The 17,797-nt window shown below is 48.5% G+C and overlaps 1 protein-coding gene across 1 annotated transcript; it reads left to right on the forward strand.

The window, feature by feature from the left end:
* The first annotated feature begins 2,635 nt into the window (after positions 1 to 2,635).
* Positions 2,636 to 16,546, forward strand: TMEM72 (transmembrane protein 72). The gene is made up of 5 exons (XM_060240773.1): positions 2,636 to 2,753; positions 7,150 to 7,216; positions 10,537 to 10,608; positions 13,580 to 13,719; positions 16,098 to 16,546. Exons 1-5 carry the CDS (start codon positions 2,684 to 2,686, stop codon positions 16,499 to 16,501), a joined length of 753 nt encoding a protein of 250 aa, XP_060096756.1. The 5' UTR covers positions 2,636 to 2,683; the 3' UTR covers positions 16,502 to 16,546.
* The last annotated feature ends 1,251 nt before the right edge of the window (positions 16,547 to 17,797 follow it).

Below are 17,797 nucleotides of genomic sequence, written 5' to 3' on the forward strand. Positions count from 1 at the left end.
GGCCAGCTCAGAAGTCATTTCCTCCTGCACACCTGCCACTCTTGGGCGGGGGGGGGGGGGTGAACTAAGGCCCATTGGTGGCCCCACTCTGCTGGGGGTTAACCAGTGTTTCGGCCAAAGTCTTGACATAGGGTTGCCAGGTGTGTGTGTGTGGGGGGGGGGCTTCAGCCACACCAAAAGACCTGAGTCAGTGTTGCCAGTGATGCAGCAAGGTCACTTCCAGCTCAAACCAGAAGGGATGTCATCGTGTTGCATCGTGGGGAAAAAGGCTGTGGCAGTGTTAATATTAAGAATTGTCATCCCAAGGGCAGGGAGCTCATAGGGTTGCCAACTCCAGCTTGGGAATATCGAGGTGGAGACAGGAGGGTGGACTTTGGAGAAGGTCCTCAGCAGCGTATAATGAGGAAAGGCTGAAGTCTGGGACTTTTCTGACCAGGGGTGGGGGCATAGTAGCGGTTGAGAAAATTATGCACAATGTGGAGAGTTGACAAATTTTTCTCCCTTTCCAAAAATACCCAAACTTAAGGGCATCCAGTGAAGCTGACAGACAGATGCACGAGAGACAAAAGGAAATGCTGCTTTACACATGGGGAGGGACAGTGGCTCAGTGGTAGAGCATCTGCCTGGTAAGCAGAAGGTTCCAGATTCAGTCCCCGGCATCTCCAACTCAAAAGGGGTCCAGGCAAATAGGCATGAAAAACCTCAGCTTGAGACCCTGGAGAGCCGCTCCCAGTCTGAGTAGACAATACTGACTTTGATGGACCCAGGGTCTGATTCAGCATAAGGGATGGAAGTGTGGGATTTGCTGCCAGAGGATGGAGTGATGGCCACAGGAATATACTGCTTTCAAAGGGGGTTAGACAGATTCATGGAGGAGAGGTCTTTCAGTGGCTACTAGCCATGGTGACTGAGGAGAACCTCTACATTCAGAGGCACTAATCCTCAGAATCCCAGAGCAGGAGGCAACATCATGGAAGGCCTCGGCCTCTGTGTGGGACAGGAGGCTGGACTAGATGGACCCTCCCTGGTCTGATCCAGCAGGGCTCTTCTGATGTTCTTCTCAGGGGAAGGCCTTAGCCTCTCTGCCTGTTGTTGGCCCTCCAGAGGAACTGGTTGGCTGCTGTGTGCAACAGGATGTTGGACTAGATGGACCCTCACTGGTCTGATCCAGCAGGGCTCTTCTGATGTTCTTATGTAGGCCTCAGCCTCTCTGCCCTGTTGTTGGCCCTTCAGAGGAACTGGTTGGCTCCTGTGTAGACAGGAGGCTGGACTAGATGGACCCTCACTGGTTGAATCCAGCAGGGCTTTTCTGATGTTCTTATGTAGGCCTCAGCCTCTCTGCCCTGTTGCTGGCCCTTCAGAGGAATTGGTTGGCTCCTGTGTAGACAGGAGGCTGGACTAGATGGACTCTCACTGGTTGAATCCAGTAGGGCTCTTCTGATGTCGTTATGAAGGCCTCAGCCTCTCTGCCCTGTTGTTGGCCCTCCAGAGGAACTGGTTGGCTCCTGTGTGAGACAGGATGCTGCACTAGATGGACCCTCACTGGTCTGAACCAGAAGGGCTCTTCTGTTCTTCTCAGGGGAAGGTCTCTGCCTCTCTGCCCTGTTGTTGGCCCTTCAGAGGAACTGGTTGGCTCCTGTGTAGACAGGAGGCTGGACTAGATGGACCCTCACTGGTCGAATCCAGCAGGGCTTTTCTGATGTTCTTATGTAGACCTCAGCCTCTCTGCCCTGTTGTTGGCCCTCCAGAGGAACTGGTTGGCCACTGTGTGAGACAGGATGCTGGACTAGATGGACCCTCCCTGGTCTGATATAGCAGGGCTCTTCTCTTCCTCAAAAGAATAGATTTCTGTCCCCTGAAGGTCAGTGGTAATTTGGAGATCAGGTTCTACCTGGAGGTTGGCAACCTTAGCCCTTCACTGGTCATACACACATTGGCACCATTTTCCTCACTCCACTTCCTGTGGCTACCATTTCGCACCTCTGTGCCACCCAAGAGTTGTTTCAGGCTCAGCATTTGCTCTGTTTGCACGTAGAAGGGGCTCTGCTTGCAGATTGGCAACACTCCTTTCAAATTTGTAAGTTGAGATAATATAGAATAAAATTTCCAAACAGAACCAAAAAAGCATGACTTAAATGTCTTTGTAGACATTTAACCAGCTTCCAGCAGAGAACAGAGAAGTTGTTTTGGTGCTGCTAAAGGCTACGCTTTGCCCCAGCTGCCAAGGGGAGAGCCATGCCTGCCCCACTTCTCCCCACTCCCCCCCATGCATTCTCCAGGGGAGCAATTCTGCCAGCTGCCTAGAAGCCTGCCAAGCAGCCGGCAAAGCCTTCGGCCCCATTCCACAGCGATTAATCTGCCCCCGAGTAGGGGGGCTCCCTAGCAACAATGCCTCTGCTGCGTGCCTGGGACAGGTTTGCCCTGCATTGAAATGCGGCAGGGAGAAGGGGACACTCAGGGCCTCGGTGGAGGTTCCGCTCCTGCCTGCTAATCATTAATGTGGGTAAGAGCAGTCCCTCGGGAGTGGTGCAGACCGGTTCTGGGTGGCAACATGGCATGTCCCCTCTGGGGCTGTTCCTTGTGCAGCATCAGACTGAGGTCTATGGGCCTGGGAGGGATTCCAGAGGGCAGGTCTAACTTCAGGGGTCTTCAGGAAGGCAGAAGACTTTCTTCCCTTGCAAACATGAAGCAGGTTGCTTTTTGGACTGCTTTGGAATTCAGTTGCCGTCTGCTGGGGGTCACCACTGGAGCAGGTGAGACCCACAGCCTTGCGTCACCTTCTTCCCTTTAATGTTAACATCCCCCCCCACACTGGGTCCTTCCTCATTCTCGTCTGAGATGCCTGACATTTGCCTTGGAGGGGCAGCAGGTGGGGGGGGGGGAATGAGAGGATGAACTAGAAAACCTTGTGCTTGTAGCCCCTCCTGAGGATCTTGGCATTCTACAAAATGGAGTGTGGAGAATGCAGGATGGGGGCATGAAGACCTGTTTGGGGGTAAGGCTGCAGTGGGCCTAGAGATCTCCCAGGATTACAACTGATCTCCAAACTGCAGAGATCAGCTCATCCTGAGAAAAGGCAGCTGCATCAGATGGTGGGCTGGCTCTGTGGCTTTGTACCCTCCCCTCCCAAAACTGCCCTCCCCAGGCTTCAGTCCCCAAATCCCAACCCACAGCTGCCCAACCGACTCTAGTTAGGGCATGCATGGCTCGCCGAGAAGGCAGTTGCTCACTGAAGCGTGAGGCAAAGATGCCCATCTCCAAGATGGATACTCTCGTCCACAGTGCTCCACTGAAGGACTGCCTTGATGTGGGTCATGGAGAATCATGCGCTTGGTGCACAAGCGAGTCCCTCCTGGCTCTGGTGCCTTCCTCCCATGAAGACCGTGCGTGGCTAACTTCATGCCAGGCCCCTCAGGACAGACAGATTTTCAGGAGGCAGGAGAGAGCCCTAATCTCATGCACTGGGCACCTCTTCTGTAGAGACTCCAGGCACCATCCGCTGTGCCCCTCTGCTGGGGGTCTGGAGGAATCATGGGAAAAGAGATGACCCTTGTTTCTGGTCATTTCTGTTACCAAAAGCTCGATTACAGTTACATCTCAGTGATATTCAGGGAATTCGCGAGCCTCCATTTTATTTCAGTTTTTTAACGACAACAACAACAATTATTATTATTTATTCTATTTGATTAATTGCCCAATCCCAGCAAGCCAGGCTCTGAGCAATGTATAATACATAGACTAAAAATAACAATGTGATTAATTACATGTAATAATTAAAAACAAAAATGTAATTAAAAAACAAAAAATTCAATAATGTTCATTATATTCACTATTAATCCTATTTTTTCACACCAGTATACAGCTTGCTTCACCCCCACTCCCGCCCTTTCTGTGGGCAGCCTCAGAGAGGCTGTACTTTTCTGGCGTGACTCCGCTGGGTGGTTGCTTCCATGCTGTTTTTTTTGGGGGGGGGGTCTGGCTGAATCGTTTTTTGTTTTATTGTTTTAACTGTTGTAAATTATTCAATGTATTTTAATATTTATTAACCTTATTGTTTGAATTTTATGTTGTAAGCCCCCCTGAGCCCGCCTCGGTGGGGAGGGCGGGATATAAGTCCAATAAATAAATAAATAAAACTTATTGTGAAGCAGGTCCCCCCCACACACACACACACCTTCACACTGCATGGTGGTGCATTCCGCACCTTCCAGCTTCCCCCTGCCTTTGTTCTGATGTTTTGGAAGCAGAGGGGATGGCAGGCAGATAAAGGGGAGTTCCTGGAGATTTGTGGGTGGAGCCTGGAGAAGGCTGTGTTTGGGGAGGGGTACAATTGCCAGCTCCAAGTTGGGAAACTGCTGGATCTTTGGGGATGGTGCCTGTGGAGGGCAGGGACCTCAGGGGGATAGAAAGCCTTCGTCCCAAGCCACTCTTCTCAGGGAGAACCGATCCCTGGAGTCTGGAGGTAAGCTGAAATTCCAGGAAACCTCCAGGCCCCACCTGGAGTTTGGTAACCCTGGGAGGGGAAGGACCTCAGTGGGGTTCAGTGCCATAGAGTCCAAAGCAGCTATTTTCTCCAGGAGAGCTGATCTCTGTAGTCTGGAGATCAGTGTTAATTTTTTGAGATCCCCAGGCCCCACCTGGAGGTTGGCAACCCTACCAGTGTGAACTGGAGGACCCCCCCACACACACCTTTCTTGGTTCTACCCTCATCAATGCCATTTCTCCCCCTCCCCAGTTCCTAGCGGGTACCACTTCTCACTCCTGTGCCATCAAAGGGGTTTGCAGGTCCCCCCTGCCCCAGTTTGGTAATTATGGTGTTATAACACAGCAGTAAGAGCCCTGTGGTGCAGAGTGCTAATGCTGCAGTACTGCAGTTGGAGCCCTCTGCTCATGACCTGAGTTTGATCCCAGCGGAAGGTGGTTTCAGGTAGCGGGCTCAGTCTTTCATCCTTCTGAGGTCGGTAAAATGAGTCCCCAGCTTGCTGGGGGGGAAGTGTAGATGACTGGGGAAGGCAATGGCAAACCACCCCGTAAAAAGTCTGCCATGAAAATGTCAACGTCACCCCAGAGTCAGAAACAACTGGTGCTTGCACAGGGGACTACCTTTACCTTTTTTTTTTTTAACACAACCACGATGTGTTGATTGCCGAGGAATGCCCCTTGAACTCAGTTGCTGCAGCTCAGATGCGTCCTCCTCCCACTGACAGCTCTGACTAGACCTGGCTTAACACCCACTTGGAAAGACGAGTGCATTCCTTCTGACTAGGTCTATCCAGTACTGGGCTTATTATTATGGATCCTAATCCTGGCACTCTCTTTTGTGCCTTTTCTGGTATTTCAGTAAGGTGGCATTATTTGCCCTGGTTACAGCTATTCATCAACGTGACAAGCTCTCTCTGTCTCTTTCTCTCTCTCCCCCCCCCCCGCTTCCTCTTGACTCCTTGTGTGGGGGGTGGTGAGGGACACAAAGGCAGATCAGAGAGGGTTGCCAACTCCAGACTGGGAAATTCCTGGAGATTATAGGGGTTGAGCCTGGAGTGGGCAGGGTTTGGGGAGGGGAGGAACTTCTGCAGGGAAATGATGCCAGTAAAGTCCCCCCTCCAAAGCTGCCATTTCCACCAGGGGAGCTGATCTCTGTCACCTGGAGATCAGCTGAAATGTTGGGAAATCTCCAGACTCCACATGACGGTTGTCAGCCCTACAGACCAGGTATGGACTGGTTCACCATGACTTGGAATTTTAATAAACATACTGAATTTTGTGATTACCCCTAACATCTTCATACAGGTGGGGTCACCGTGTTGGTCTGAAGCACTAGAAGGCTGAGTCTAACCTGGGATACCACAGTGTCTTCCTGCAGGGTGATTGTGATGTTTGGGCCAGCTGTGGGACTGCTGCTGGGCTCACAGAGCCACACCCAGCCAAAAGAAGTTGCAAATGCTTTGTCAGAATCAAATGGAGCAACATTACTTGGCCCCGTTTAGAAAAAGAGGAACAGACTGAATGTGAGGCTGTTTGATAAGGTTGCCTGGAGAACAATTGGGGTTCACCAGCAGCTGTTCTTGTCCACCAGTGGAATAATAATTATTTTTAAAAAAAACCCTTAGTATTTTGTGCCCTGCTACATGACTTCTGGGGGAGGCTTGCAAGTGATGGAGGGAAGTTCCAGAAACCACCAGAAACTCTTATGATTTTATCAGTCACCAGCAATTCCTAGAGCTACCCTCTGGATTTTCCCTGGAAGTGATGTTGCTGTACACCCCTGTCTGCTGACATACCTGCCCCCAAACTCCCACCATTTCCCTGGCTTGGCTTGGCCTGGGAACCCTACAAGAGGCTAAGTAGGTAGAAATGGACAGCAAAAGCTTTAAAATGCTTGGAGGAAAATGACATCCTTTGGTAAATAACATCCCATTCTATCCTTTCTACTAAGGGAAGTGAAAAGAGATTCCTCCCCCCCCCCCCCAGTTGTTGGCAGCCTTCATTGTAAACCATCTTAAGCACATTGGTAGAAAGGTGGAATCCACCTCCAGTTGGCAGGTTGATAAAGAGAAGATTCCTCCCACTACAGGTGATGGTTGCCCCTTAGTGTCATCAGGAGCCACAGTCTGTTTCTTGTCATATGTCTGTATTACTGTCATGTTTTCTGATCCTCACATGAATGTATGGTTGGGAGGGAGTTGAGAGACATTCTTTTCTGGCAAATGCCCTTGGGAGGCCTGCGAGTGCTCAGCTGTTATGGCTTGCCCCGTCCTCTTCACCCCACCTGATTTCAAAGGAGGAGGGCAGCCTCAGAGATAAGATTCTGTGATTTCCTGGGTCTGGCTCCGGGGTTGTTTATGCTAATAGGGAACTGTCTTTTAAAGTGTTCATGTCAGAAGGTATTAGAAGCTTTGTTGGACTATTTAGGGGGATGTATTTTCTATATCTTTATTCCTAGCAATGCCTCTCAATAGGAGAGGCCTTGCACTCATAGCTGTTCAATAAAGCTTCATCTGTAGTTGAACTAAGGAAGTCTATCTGAATGTTACTTGGCGAACCTCACACTTAGCCGCACTGGACAGCCCTAGAAGTTCTCTCCAGCTGCAAGATGAGACCAATACTAACCTACTTTACCAGGCTGTGGCTCTGCTTTCTTTTGTGTTGCAGTGCTCCTTGGGGTGGGTGCGCAGACACTGCTGCAGGGGCAGTTCAAGAGCCTGGCCGTCTACCTGCTGTGAGTATGGAGCTGTCTGGGGAAGGGAGGGGGGCACTCCCTGGAACTCTGGTTACAGAAGGTCATCCAGCGGGCCTTTGTCCTATAAGGACCTTTCGTCTGCTTTCTATGGTCTTCCCTCTGCATTTGTGGAAGCACTGAGCATACAACCAGACTGTGATTTGGGCAGCTAGTTACGCAAAAGATACATGTGGATCCAGGTCATGGCTGGAGGTGAAGAGGACCTTTGGAGTGTTGGTCACCCAGTTCTTGGAACACACGGGATGCACTCCAAGGCATTTATTTTTCAAGGAGGGCATGTGTGTTCCAGCCGCTTACTTATGCTTGGGTCTGCCATCAGGTCATCTAATTGGGGATGGGCACCCAGACTGGTATTCTGGAGCAGTGATCACATGAGTAAAGTCTAAATGCTCAGTAGACAAGCTGCATCAGCAACTGCAGACCACTGGCTGTTTTACCATCTGTCCTGAAACATGTTCTTGGAGTGATACTGTTCTGACATGTCTCAGGACATGTCATTTTATTGACTTGTTTGCTTCATTTCTCCCCAGCTTTTCTCTCCAATGTCTGCCCAGAGTAGCTCGCTTCATTCTCCTCTATTTTATCCTCACAACAACCCTGCTAGGTAGGTTAGACTGAAAGTGTACAACTGGCCCAAGGTCACCCAGTGAGCTTCCATGGCAGAGCAGGGATTTGAACCTGGCTCTTCCAAATCCTCCAGATCTGCCACTCTAACTACTATATAACGAGTCCAGCTGAGCACCTTTAAGACCAACAAAGTTTTATCCAGCTTTCATGTGCTTGCGCTTTCATGTGCTTGCACACTGTCCTCAAGGGGCCCAGCTGGACTCAAACTTTGTCCTGCTGCTTCAGCTCACCACAGCGACCCACCTGGATCTCGCTACATCACAGGGCCCCTAAACTGGGCTTGTTAAAGAAAGAGCAGGCAACCTGAGTGAAACCAGGACACACCCAGTGAGCTGTCAATTGCTTGCAAAACAACACCACATTGGCCCTTTAACAGAGGCCGAATAGGGTGCCCTTTGCCAGCAGGTCATGTTATTTACCGCGATCCTTGAAAAGTTTCCGCTGCCCATTTCTGCACATAAAGCCTTTATTTAAAGGGACAGGCCTGTTGACAACCCTAATTCTTACTCATTTGAAAACTGCCAGAATGTCGCCATGACCAGGCATAAAAAGTAATTTTTTAAAAATGCCAAAATGCCAAAAAATGGCCATGTGAACCTACTTTCTAGGCTTTACAGGAATGAAATCCTCCTCCTCCTTTTTATTATCACACAAATTTAAACATAACATATTAAATTCATTACTTATGCCATATTAAGATAATATTTTACATCATAACATAATTAACTATCTTTGCAACAGTTAATAAAAGAACCCTTATTTTGGCAAATTGTATTCAACTTGTCTTTTTCACTTCAGTATAATTTCTTTTTACTGATAGAAGTGTATTCTCACACTTTATCTGACCATGGGGGATTTTTTGTTTGTCTCTAATATCTAGCATACTGGACTTGCAGCAGCTACCATATAAGATTTTATATCTCAATAACAGAGTCATACATGTGAGTACACCAATATTAAAAAATGCATAATAGATTCAGGTGTAAAATCCAGAAAGTTTACACCCTGGAAATCTTGTTGGTCTCTTGACTGTAATTTAAGATATTCTCCCCCCAGTCCCCTCCCTCCCAGTTGCTAATTGATAATTCCACCAGGGCAGAGAAAAGCCCCCTGTGTCCCTCTGGCATTTCCAGTAATTTGAACTGTGACATTTATTGATTTTAACCAAAGAGTAATGTACCATGCAGTTCTCTCTAATATCTATAGCCAAATAAAAAATTATGATCAGAATATAATCTAAAGATATTCCCATCCCAAAGTTTCTCAGATATATTATTGCTTATGGCCTGATGCTGTGGCAGCATACCTTACTTTATCTGTTGAATCTCTCACACATTTGGTCCTAATCAAATTCCAATTATCATCATCTATATTTACCCAGGGCTTTTTTGTAGGAAAACCCCCCAGCATGAACTAATTTGCCTATTAGCCACACCCCGTGATGTCACCATAGTTTCAGGAACTTATTTGCAGATCAGGCCATACTCCCTACCACCAAGCCAGCTGAAAATGCATTCTTGTGTGTTCCTGAAAAAAAAAAAAAAGTCCTGCATTTACCCCATATTCCTAAGAAAAGTGATAATTTTTTTTAATAATTATTTTTTTTTCTAATTTGGCTTTTCTTCAATGTGCACTGATAATTATTTGTCCACAATATTGCCTGTGCAGAATTACTGATGAAGGCATCTTTGAATAAACACATGAATTAGGGTTGCCGCCTTATCGGGTCTTACCTGGCTGCCAGTTGGAGTTTCTCGCACATGACATGGGGATGTTCTAGCAATTTGGGTAAAAAACTTTATGGTGCCATTTGTTATAGCTGCTATACTTTATAGCTGGTCTTTATATAACTTGATCTGCAAAGAGAGCCAGTGTGGCATAATGGGGACACTGGCAGGTGGGGCCTGGAGACCTCCTGCTTTTACAACTGCACTCCAGCTGGCAGAGATCAGCTCCCCTGGAGAAAATGGCTGCTTTGAAGGGTGGTCTCTATGGCACTGTACCCTGCTGAGGCCCCTCCCCTCCCCAAACCCTGTCCTCTCCCGGATCCACCCCCAAAGTCTCCAGGTATTTTTCCAACACAGACCTGGCAACCCTACCAAAAATACCATAACAAAACTAAACACTTGAATATATGAAGCTGCCTTATCCTGAATCAGACCCTCCTGGGTCCATCAAAGTCAGTATTGTCTACTCAAACTGGCAGTGGCTCTCCAGGGTCTCAAGCTGAGGTTTTTCACACCTATTTGCCTGGACCCTTTTTAGCTGGAGATGCCAGGGATTGAACCTGGGACCTTCTGCTTACCAAGCAGATGCTCTACCACTGAGCCACTGTCCCTCCCTACTTGGTGTGCTGTTACTGTAATAATAAATCATCCTGTCTTTCCATTTGTTATTTATTTATATCTTTCCCTTTCTTCTAAAGAGACCAGTTCCTTGACACTCCATTCGTTTTCTCTTGATCATTGAGTCTTGCCTCCCACCTCCCTCTTGTGTAGCCAATGTCAATCAAAACCTTCTAGGCAGAGTCTTTGCTGTGTCATTTCTATGCTTTGTCCAAGCCAACTGATGCTATTGAGGAGTGGTGGTGGTAGTAGAAACTGCTGCTTGAGCTATGGGGACCACATTTTGCTAGTTATTCCTTGCCTGCTCATGTGTTCTCTATCCTTCAGTTTTTCAGGAGCCTCCATTTTGGTATATGAAGTGGCATACTTCGCCATCCTCCTCTTGGCAGCCTGCTCAGCGTGAGTTCCCTTCTTTGTAAGCTTGTCGCGTGCTCATAAGCTCGTCGTGTCTCATTGTGCTGTGCTTTCTCTTAAGAGAATAAAGTTTATGGAAATGCCCTGGTCGAAGTGGCCCGGGTAAGGGGAGGCTGGTGCGTTCCTGTGAGCATGCGGGGTGGGGGGCGGTGGGCAGGCCACCTTCCGCCCTCCTTTCGGTGTGCTGAGAGGAGCAATGCCAGCCTCCCCTTACCCGCCTTGATGCGGGCATCTCCATGAAGCGTTCTCTTAAGAGAGTGCAGGATGCGACGAGGCTTTGCTCCCCACTCTGGGGGAGGGGGGAGAAGCCTTGTCCTGTTATTCCTGTTGGTTCCTTGCATCTGTTAAACACCTTCATTATGTTGTATGCTAATTTGCCGCTTATCCTCTACCTATATGCAGTGGTTGGTGACTTCTGTTTTAATGTATCTGAAGAAGTGTGTGTGCACACAAAAGCTCATACCTTGAATGAAACTTTGTCGGTCTTAAAAGGTGCCACATCGACTCAAATTTTGTTCTGTTGTTTCACACCTCCATAGCTACCCACCTGAATAACTCTTTTCTTGTAACTGCAGGTAGACATCCCTGGAATATATCTTCTTTAAGTATTTTTCATGATTAAGATCTGTGTCTTGTGTGCCTATTACATCATAACATTGTTTGTATAATACTCTATTTACGCTGTGTCTTTTTAGGGGGCTAGAAAGCCCATTTATATTAACAGAGAATAGCCTAAGTGCATTCATATTGATTAATCCAATCACCAAACCCTTCTCCCTTCTAAATGAGAGAGAGAGTGCATAAGGGGAAAACAATAATGGAGGAAAAATATGTATTTACTGTTCTACCTAATAGTTCACTCCTGCATGTCTGATATTAGGGTTGCCAAGTCCAATTCAAGAAATATCTGGGGACTTTGGGGGTGGAGCCAGGAGACTTTGGGGGTGGAACCAGGAGACATTGGGGGCGGAGCCAGGAACAAGGGTGTGACAAGCATAATTGAACTCCAAGGGAGTTCTGGCCATCACATTTAAAGGGACAGCACACCTTTTTAAATGCCTTTCTTCCATAGGAAATAATGAAGGATAGGGGCACCATCTTTTGGGGCTCATAGAATTGGACACTCTGGTCCAATCATTTTGAAACTTGGGGGTTATTTTGGGGAGAGGCACTAGATGCTATACTAAAAATTTGGTGCCTCTACCTCAATACATAGCCCCCTCAGGTCCCCCAATACCTGTGGATCAATTCCCCATTATTCCCTATGGGAATCGTTCTCCATAGGGAATAACAGAGTGCCCAGTAGACATTTCCCTCCCCCCCACTTTCTAAAGCGGGGGGAGGGCCTCCAAACCAGGGAATCCCCTGCCCCCTCCCTCTCTCTCTCACACAAATACTTATTGGGTCTTGTTCCTGCAGAACTTTACTTGATCTGAAAACGAAAGCAAAACAAAGGGAGGGGCTGTTCTCCGAAGCCCTTCCTGTTTCCTGCTTCCTGCTCAGTTTTAAAGGCACATATTTTAAAAACGGACCTGCAGGAGCTCTAAAACTGCATGGTGATTGTGGGGGGCGGGGCTTCCCCCGCCGGCCAGCTGGCTGGGGGTGGGGTGGGGAAGACTGTGAAAACGGCGGATCCCCCGCTGGGACCTGGGGATTGGGAAGCCTATCTGATATTGGTGGTACTGTCTGATCTGGCCTCAAAATGTATATCATTCAGGACCCCTGCTTCTACTTCATCGTTTCTAGAAATGTGTTGCCCTCTACTACTGGACTGAGCATAGCCATTGATCAGTAGTTTGATAGCCATTGTGTATCAGTAGTTTGACTGGGATGCTCCACTTACAGTCTATCTTTTCCTTAGAAATTGTTCTTCCTTTCTACTCAGTGTCCCAGTTGAAATGCCTGGAAATATTAATAGATCTTGCCTGTCTGGATTGGATCTAAAAGCTTATTTCTAATACTTATCTGTGAATCTCACTAAGATGTCTCTAGGGAGGTTCTTTTTTTCCTTGCATAGCAACTGTTTATCCTGAAGGCCACATTTATCCTGATCTCAACTGGGGAGTCAGATCCAAAACAGACTGTGAACAGGTCTGTTAAACAAACAAACACTTCAGATGATCAGATCCTTCCTAAAGACCTCTTGTTTTAAAATTGGTTTTTTATTTTCATTTTCTACTTTTCATTTTTTTCCAACAGATGCTTTCTTTTTCTAGTATACTAAAGTCTCTTTCTAAGAGTTTAAAAGCATTTTCTAGGCATTCTGTTTTATCAGTAACTCATAGAATCATACAGTTGGAAGGGACCTCCAGGGTCATCTAGTCCAACTCCCTGCACAATGCAGGAAACCCACAAATACCTACCCCAAATACCTACTCCTTTATTCTATTCTTGCAGTTCTTCTATCTTATTGTTTGTAACCCTTAAAGTATTCTTAATTTTCTGTAATTCATCTCCAAAAATTCTGTTCAATTTTCTTTTCTATTTCTCCTGCTTTCAAATATATATATTTTTAATTTTTCTTTACAGATTTATCAAAGTTGACTGAATTCTGACTGGGATAGGCATGTTAGAGAAGGCATGCTTTTTCGATTGCTGTCACCTTGTCTTGGTCTATTTCTCTTCCGTCAGCTGATAATGCTCTGCCTGAGACATTCACTTTACTTCAGACTTGCACTTACTTTTGTTCAGTTTTAACCCTCCTTTACATATTTTATCCAATGTTCTTTGTAGTCTCTGATCATGCTCCTGCAAAGTCATGTCCCAAATTAAGATGTCACCTGTATAAACTTTTGAGACTTCCACCTCTTCAGCTATCTGCTAAACTGTTATATGAAAGTCTTCAGAAGCAGAACAGAAACCAATCGGAAGCCTTGTAAGAACGTTTCTGCCAAAAGGTTCTAGTGGGGTTTTCTGGAGCAGCACAGGCAGTCTGACCCTCTGGGTTTCCCTGCAGCTTGCCGGTGAGATTCATGAGGCACCCTTGCTGGAAGGAGGTCGGGCGCTGCAGGGCCTTCCAAAAGTTCCTGGCCTACGTGCTGCTCTCTGTAGCTTGCTTCCTGCACCCCGTACTTGTTTGGTATGTCACAATCCCAGGTAAGAGGGGCGGTGGCCTGAATGGAGGGGTTGGTGATGCCCAAATGGCCGCATGGTTTCCTTCAAACTAGCCACAGAAAAATGGTGTATTTTTGAATCATCATATGACCATATTGTGCGAGGCACTTTCATATCCTCTCTGCCAGAGAGCCAGTTTGGTGCAGTGGTTAAGTGAGTGGTCTCTTATCTGGGAGAACCGGGTTTGATTCCTCCCTCCTCCACCTGCAGCTGCTGAGGTGACCTTGAGTCAGTCACAAGTTCTCGCAGAGCTGTTCCTCTCAAGAGCAGTTTCTGTTATCTCAGCCCAAATGCCTCATGGTGTGTCTGTTGTGGGGAGGGCAAGGGAAAGGAGATTGTAAGCTGCTCTGAGACTCCTTTGCATAGTGAAGGGTGGGGTAGAAATCCAATCTCCTCTTCTTCTCACCACTGCTGAGGTTGGGGTAAGAGCTTTCGCTAGTGTTGCCACTTGAAGATCTCTAGGAAATACAGCTGATCTCCAGGTGACAGGGATCACTTCCCTGGGGAAAAAGGTTGCTTAGGAGAGTGGATCCCATGGCCTTGTACTATGTGGAGGCCCCTGCCCTCCCCAGGCTCCTAAATCCCCACATCTCCAGTTTCCCAGTCCAAAGCTGTCAACTCTAGCGGCTGCCCCCACCAGCCAGTGCCTAGTGAAGCACGGGGGCCTTTGCTCAGCCTCAGAATGGAGGGGAGGGATCTGCAGCCCCTCTCCCAGGACATCTCCTTCTCAACCTGGGCTGTGGCTGTTGCAGGAACAGCCCCCTCCTTTCCCTCCCCACAAACAAGGCCATGCTGGCCCAAATGTATCTCTGTCTTCTCTCCTCACGAGGAGCCCCAGATCCATAAGTGGGTGAGGAGATCCTGGCCCCCTCCCCGCCATGACCGAGCAGCTTGAGCCACTGTTCTTCCTTGAAGATGCTCCCACCATGGCTTTCTAGAGGCCAGCTTCTCCACTGGCTGCCTTCCTCTTGTGTGCCCACCCCACCCCACTCCATCTCACCTCTGCCTGGCCTGCTTTTGGCTTCAGCCAGGGAGGGAGCAGATGCTGCTGAAGGCAAGGGTAGATCTAGGCTTATCCTCTGAGGTGGATATGTTCTATAAAGGGTGATCAGTTGCTTTTATGGTGGCCCTTAGGGATCATCTCCAAAGCTGCTCTTTCACTAGGATATTTTTGTGTTGCTCCATTATTCCTCTTCTTCTGTTAAAAGGTAAAGGTAGTCCCCTGTGCAAGCACTGAGTCGTTACCAACCCATGGGGTGACGTCACATCATGACGTTTCTTGGTAGTTTTTTTTATGGAGTGGTTTGTCGTTGTCTTCCTCAGTCAGCTATACTTTACCCCCAGCAAGCTGGATACTCATTTTACCAACCTCAGAAGGATGGAGGGCTGAGTCAACTTTGAGCCGGCTACCTAAACCCATCTTCTGCCGGGGTCGAACTCAGGTCGTGAGCAGAAGAAGACTGAAGATTTATATCCCACCCTTCTCTCTAAATCAGAGTTTCAGAGCGGCTTACAATCTTCTTTCCCTTCCTCCCCGCACCACAGACACCCTGTGAGGTGGGTGGGGCTGGAGAGGGCTCTCACAGCAGCTGCCCTTTCAAGAACATCCTCTGCCAGAGCTATGGCTAACCCAAGGCCATTCCAGCAGGTGCAAGTAGAGGAGTGAGGAATCAGACCCGGTTCTCCCAGATAAGAGTCTGCACACTTAACCACCACACAAACTGAGCAGAGCTTGGACTGCAGTACTGCAGCTTACCACTCTGCACCATGGGGCTCTATCTAATTCTGTTAGCTGCAAGCAGAATTGAAACTGTGATTCCACATAGCATTTAATACAGCACTGCATTTCCCATTTATAAATAATAATACTAATCATGTGATGTAGTAGACAAATCCGGCAGTTCCCTTCCCACCACCCAAACATGAGACTTTGTGCTGTGCGGGCACCTCATGGCCCAGAGAGTCACCACACCACACCACGCACCCTGGCACCTCAGCTTTGTGTGTCTGGCCAGGGGTGTTTCTATTGGAGAGGGTGCCATGGGGAAAAATGACTGCCTGCTGGTAGAGTGGGGAGAGCAGTTATTTTTTCCTCCTTGCATGTGCCAAGGTTTTCACTGGTGTAACAGTATGCTGATGCCTATCTGGGGCTGGAGGGGCTCAGGAAACTGACTAAGTCCCGTTCTGCCCATGACACCATCCAGGCCTACACCTGTGTCGTGCCTACTTTGGCACAATGTTGCCAGTATGTCTCTGGAGTCTGGAGGGACAGGGTGGTGCCAGGTGCCTGCCTAGTTGTGTTTTGAACTCTGCTCCTGAAGGCTGCCCCTGGAGTTTTTCTTTTCTTCCACTTTCTGCAGGAACGATGCTGGTTCTGACTGGTCTGGCCTATTTCCTGCTCAGCAAGAAGCACAAAGAAACCACGGCAAATGGAGTGTTGGGCCAATACAGTGACAGCTGCCCTGCAGCCTCAGTTGAGACAAGCACAGATGACATGGAGCAGGCGTACACCTTCCTCGGAGGATCACGCAGAGGGCAACAGGGCTCCCTCTTCTCATCTGTATGGAGCATCTTCAGAGGTTGCCAGAGCCAGGAAGGTGCGGTGAACTCTTCCAACATATCGATAGCCAGGAGGCAGGTGCACTTTGAGGAGAAGGTGGTCAACATTGTCCTCTCGGTCCAAGATGACACCAGGAGCCTGGCTCAGGAAAGCATGTCTGACACGGCCCCTATCCTTGGCCCCACGGCTATGATGACCCCATAGGGAAGGCAGCATTTCCTGCCCTCTGGAAGAGGCTGAAGTAGAGATGGGCTTGGCTGTGCATCTAGTCCCTGACCCCCCTCCTGAGCACACCTCGCAGATTTGGGCCTCTGGGAGCAGCCAGGAATCACCCTGAGGGCTGATCCTCCCAGCTCTTACCTCAACAGCCCACCAGACTCCTGGGCTATTCAGTTTCTAGCAATTGCCAGTCCTGACAGAAGTTGCAGAAGAAGCTGTCCCCAGTTTTGGGAAACAGATTCAGGATCATGTTACAAAAAAGCCAAAGCGTAAAGAAGGATGGAGTCCCTCAGCTTATTACATCCCTCCCCCCCCCCCCCCGCTTCATCTGAGGAGCTCCGGGTTCCCGCCTCCTCCTCTTTGTTCTCCTCATGAGCAGCCTGTGGGACCAGGAGTGATTGGCCCACCCTCCTGGGACAGCAGGCAGGGATCTTCCCAGACGTGGCATGATGGTCTTAACACCATAACATGGTAGGGCTGCCAGTTCTGGATTGGAAATCCCTAAATATTAGGGTTGCAAACCTTCAGGTGTGGCCTGGAGATCTCCTGGAATTTCTACCAATCTCCTTGCACAGAGATCAGTTCCTTTGGAGAAAATGGTTGCTGTAGAGGGTGGACTGTATGGGATTCTACTCCAGGGCAATCCCTCCCCTCCAAAACCTCCACCCTCTCTAAGTTTCATTCCTAAATCTCCAGGAATTTTCCAACCCAGAGTTGGCAGCCCTAGATTTATGCCTGGGGAGGTCATGGTTTGCAAAGGGAGGGGCTTCAGTGGGGCACAGGGGCAGAGAGTTCAGCCTCTAAAGCAGGGGTGTCAAACATGTGGCCTGGGGGCTGAATCAGGCCCCTGGAGGGCTCCTATCAGGCCTCCAAGCAACTGGCTGTCATCTGCATCCTTTTCCCTCTCGCTTCCTTCTGCGTAACAGCTTGCTTTGCAAGGCTTGCTCAGTCGCACAGGAGCTAGAGAGCAAAGCCTCTGTTTTCTCCATTGGCTGAGGCTCCTCCCTTGGAGAGGAAGGTGGAGGAATAGCTTGCTTTGCCAGCCTCTTTCAATCATGCAGCAGAGCTACTGAGCCAAGCCTCTCTTCCTTCTATTGGCTGAGGTTCTTCCTCCTCCTCCTGGTACCCTGGAGAAGGAAGGAAGGAAGGAGCCAGCACTTCCTTTGTCCAGTTCCCTGGATCCTGTGGGAGAGATACAAAGGAAGCACCTTTAAGACCAATGAGTGCTAATGTTTTGAGCATGTTTTATTTTATTTTATTCTTTAAAAAATCTTTGTGTTT

This window comes from Heteronotia binoei, chromosome 6 (assembly GCF_032191835.1).
Source record: "Heteronotia binoei isolate CCM8104 ecotype False Entrance Well chromosome 6, APGP_CSIRO_Hbin_v1, whole genome shotgun sequence".
NCBI lineage: Eukaryota > Metazoa > Chordata > Lepidosauria > Squamata > Gekkonidae > Heteronotia > Heteronotia binoei.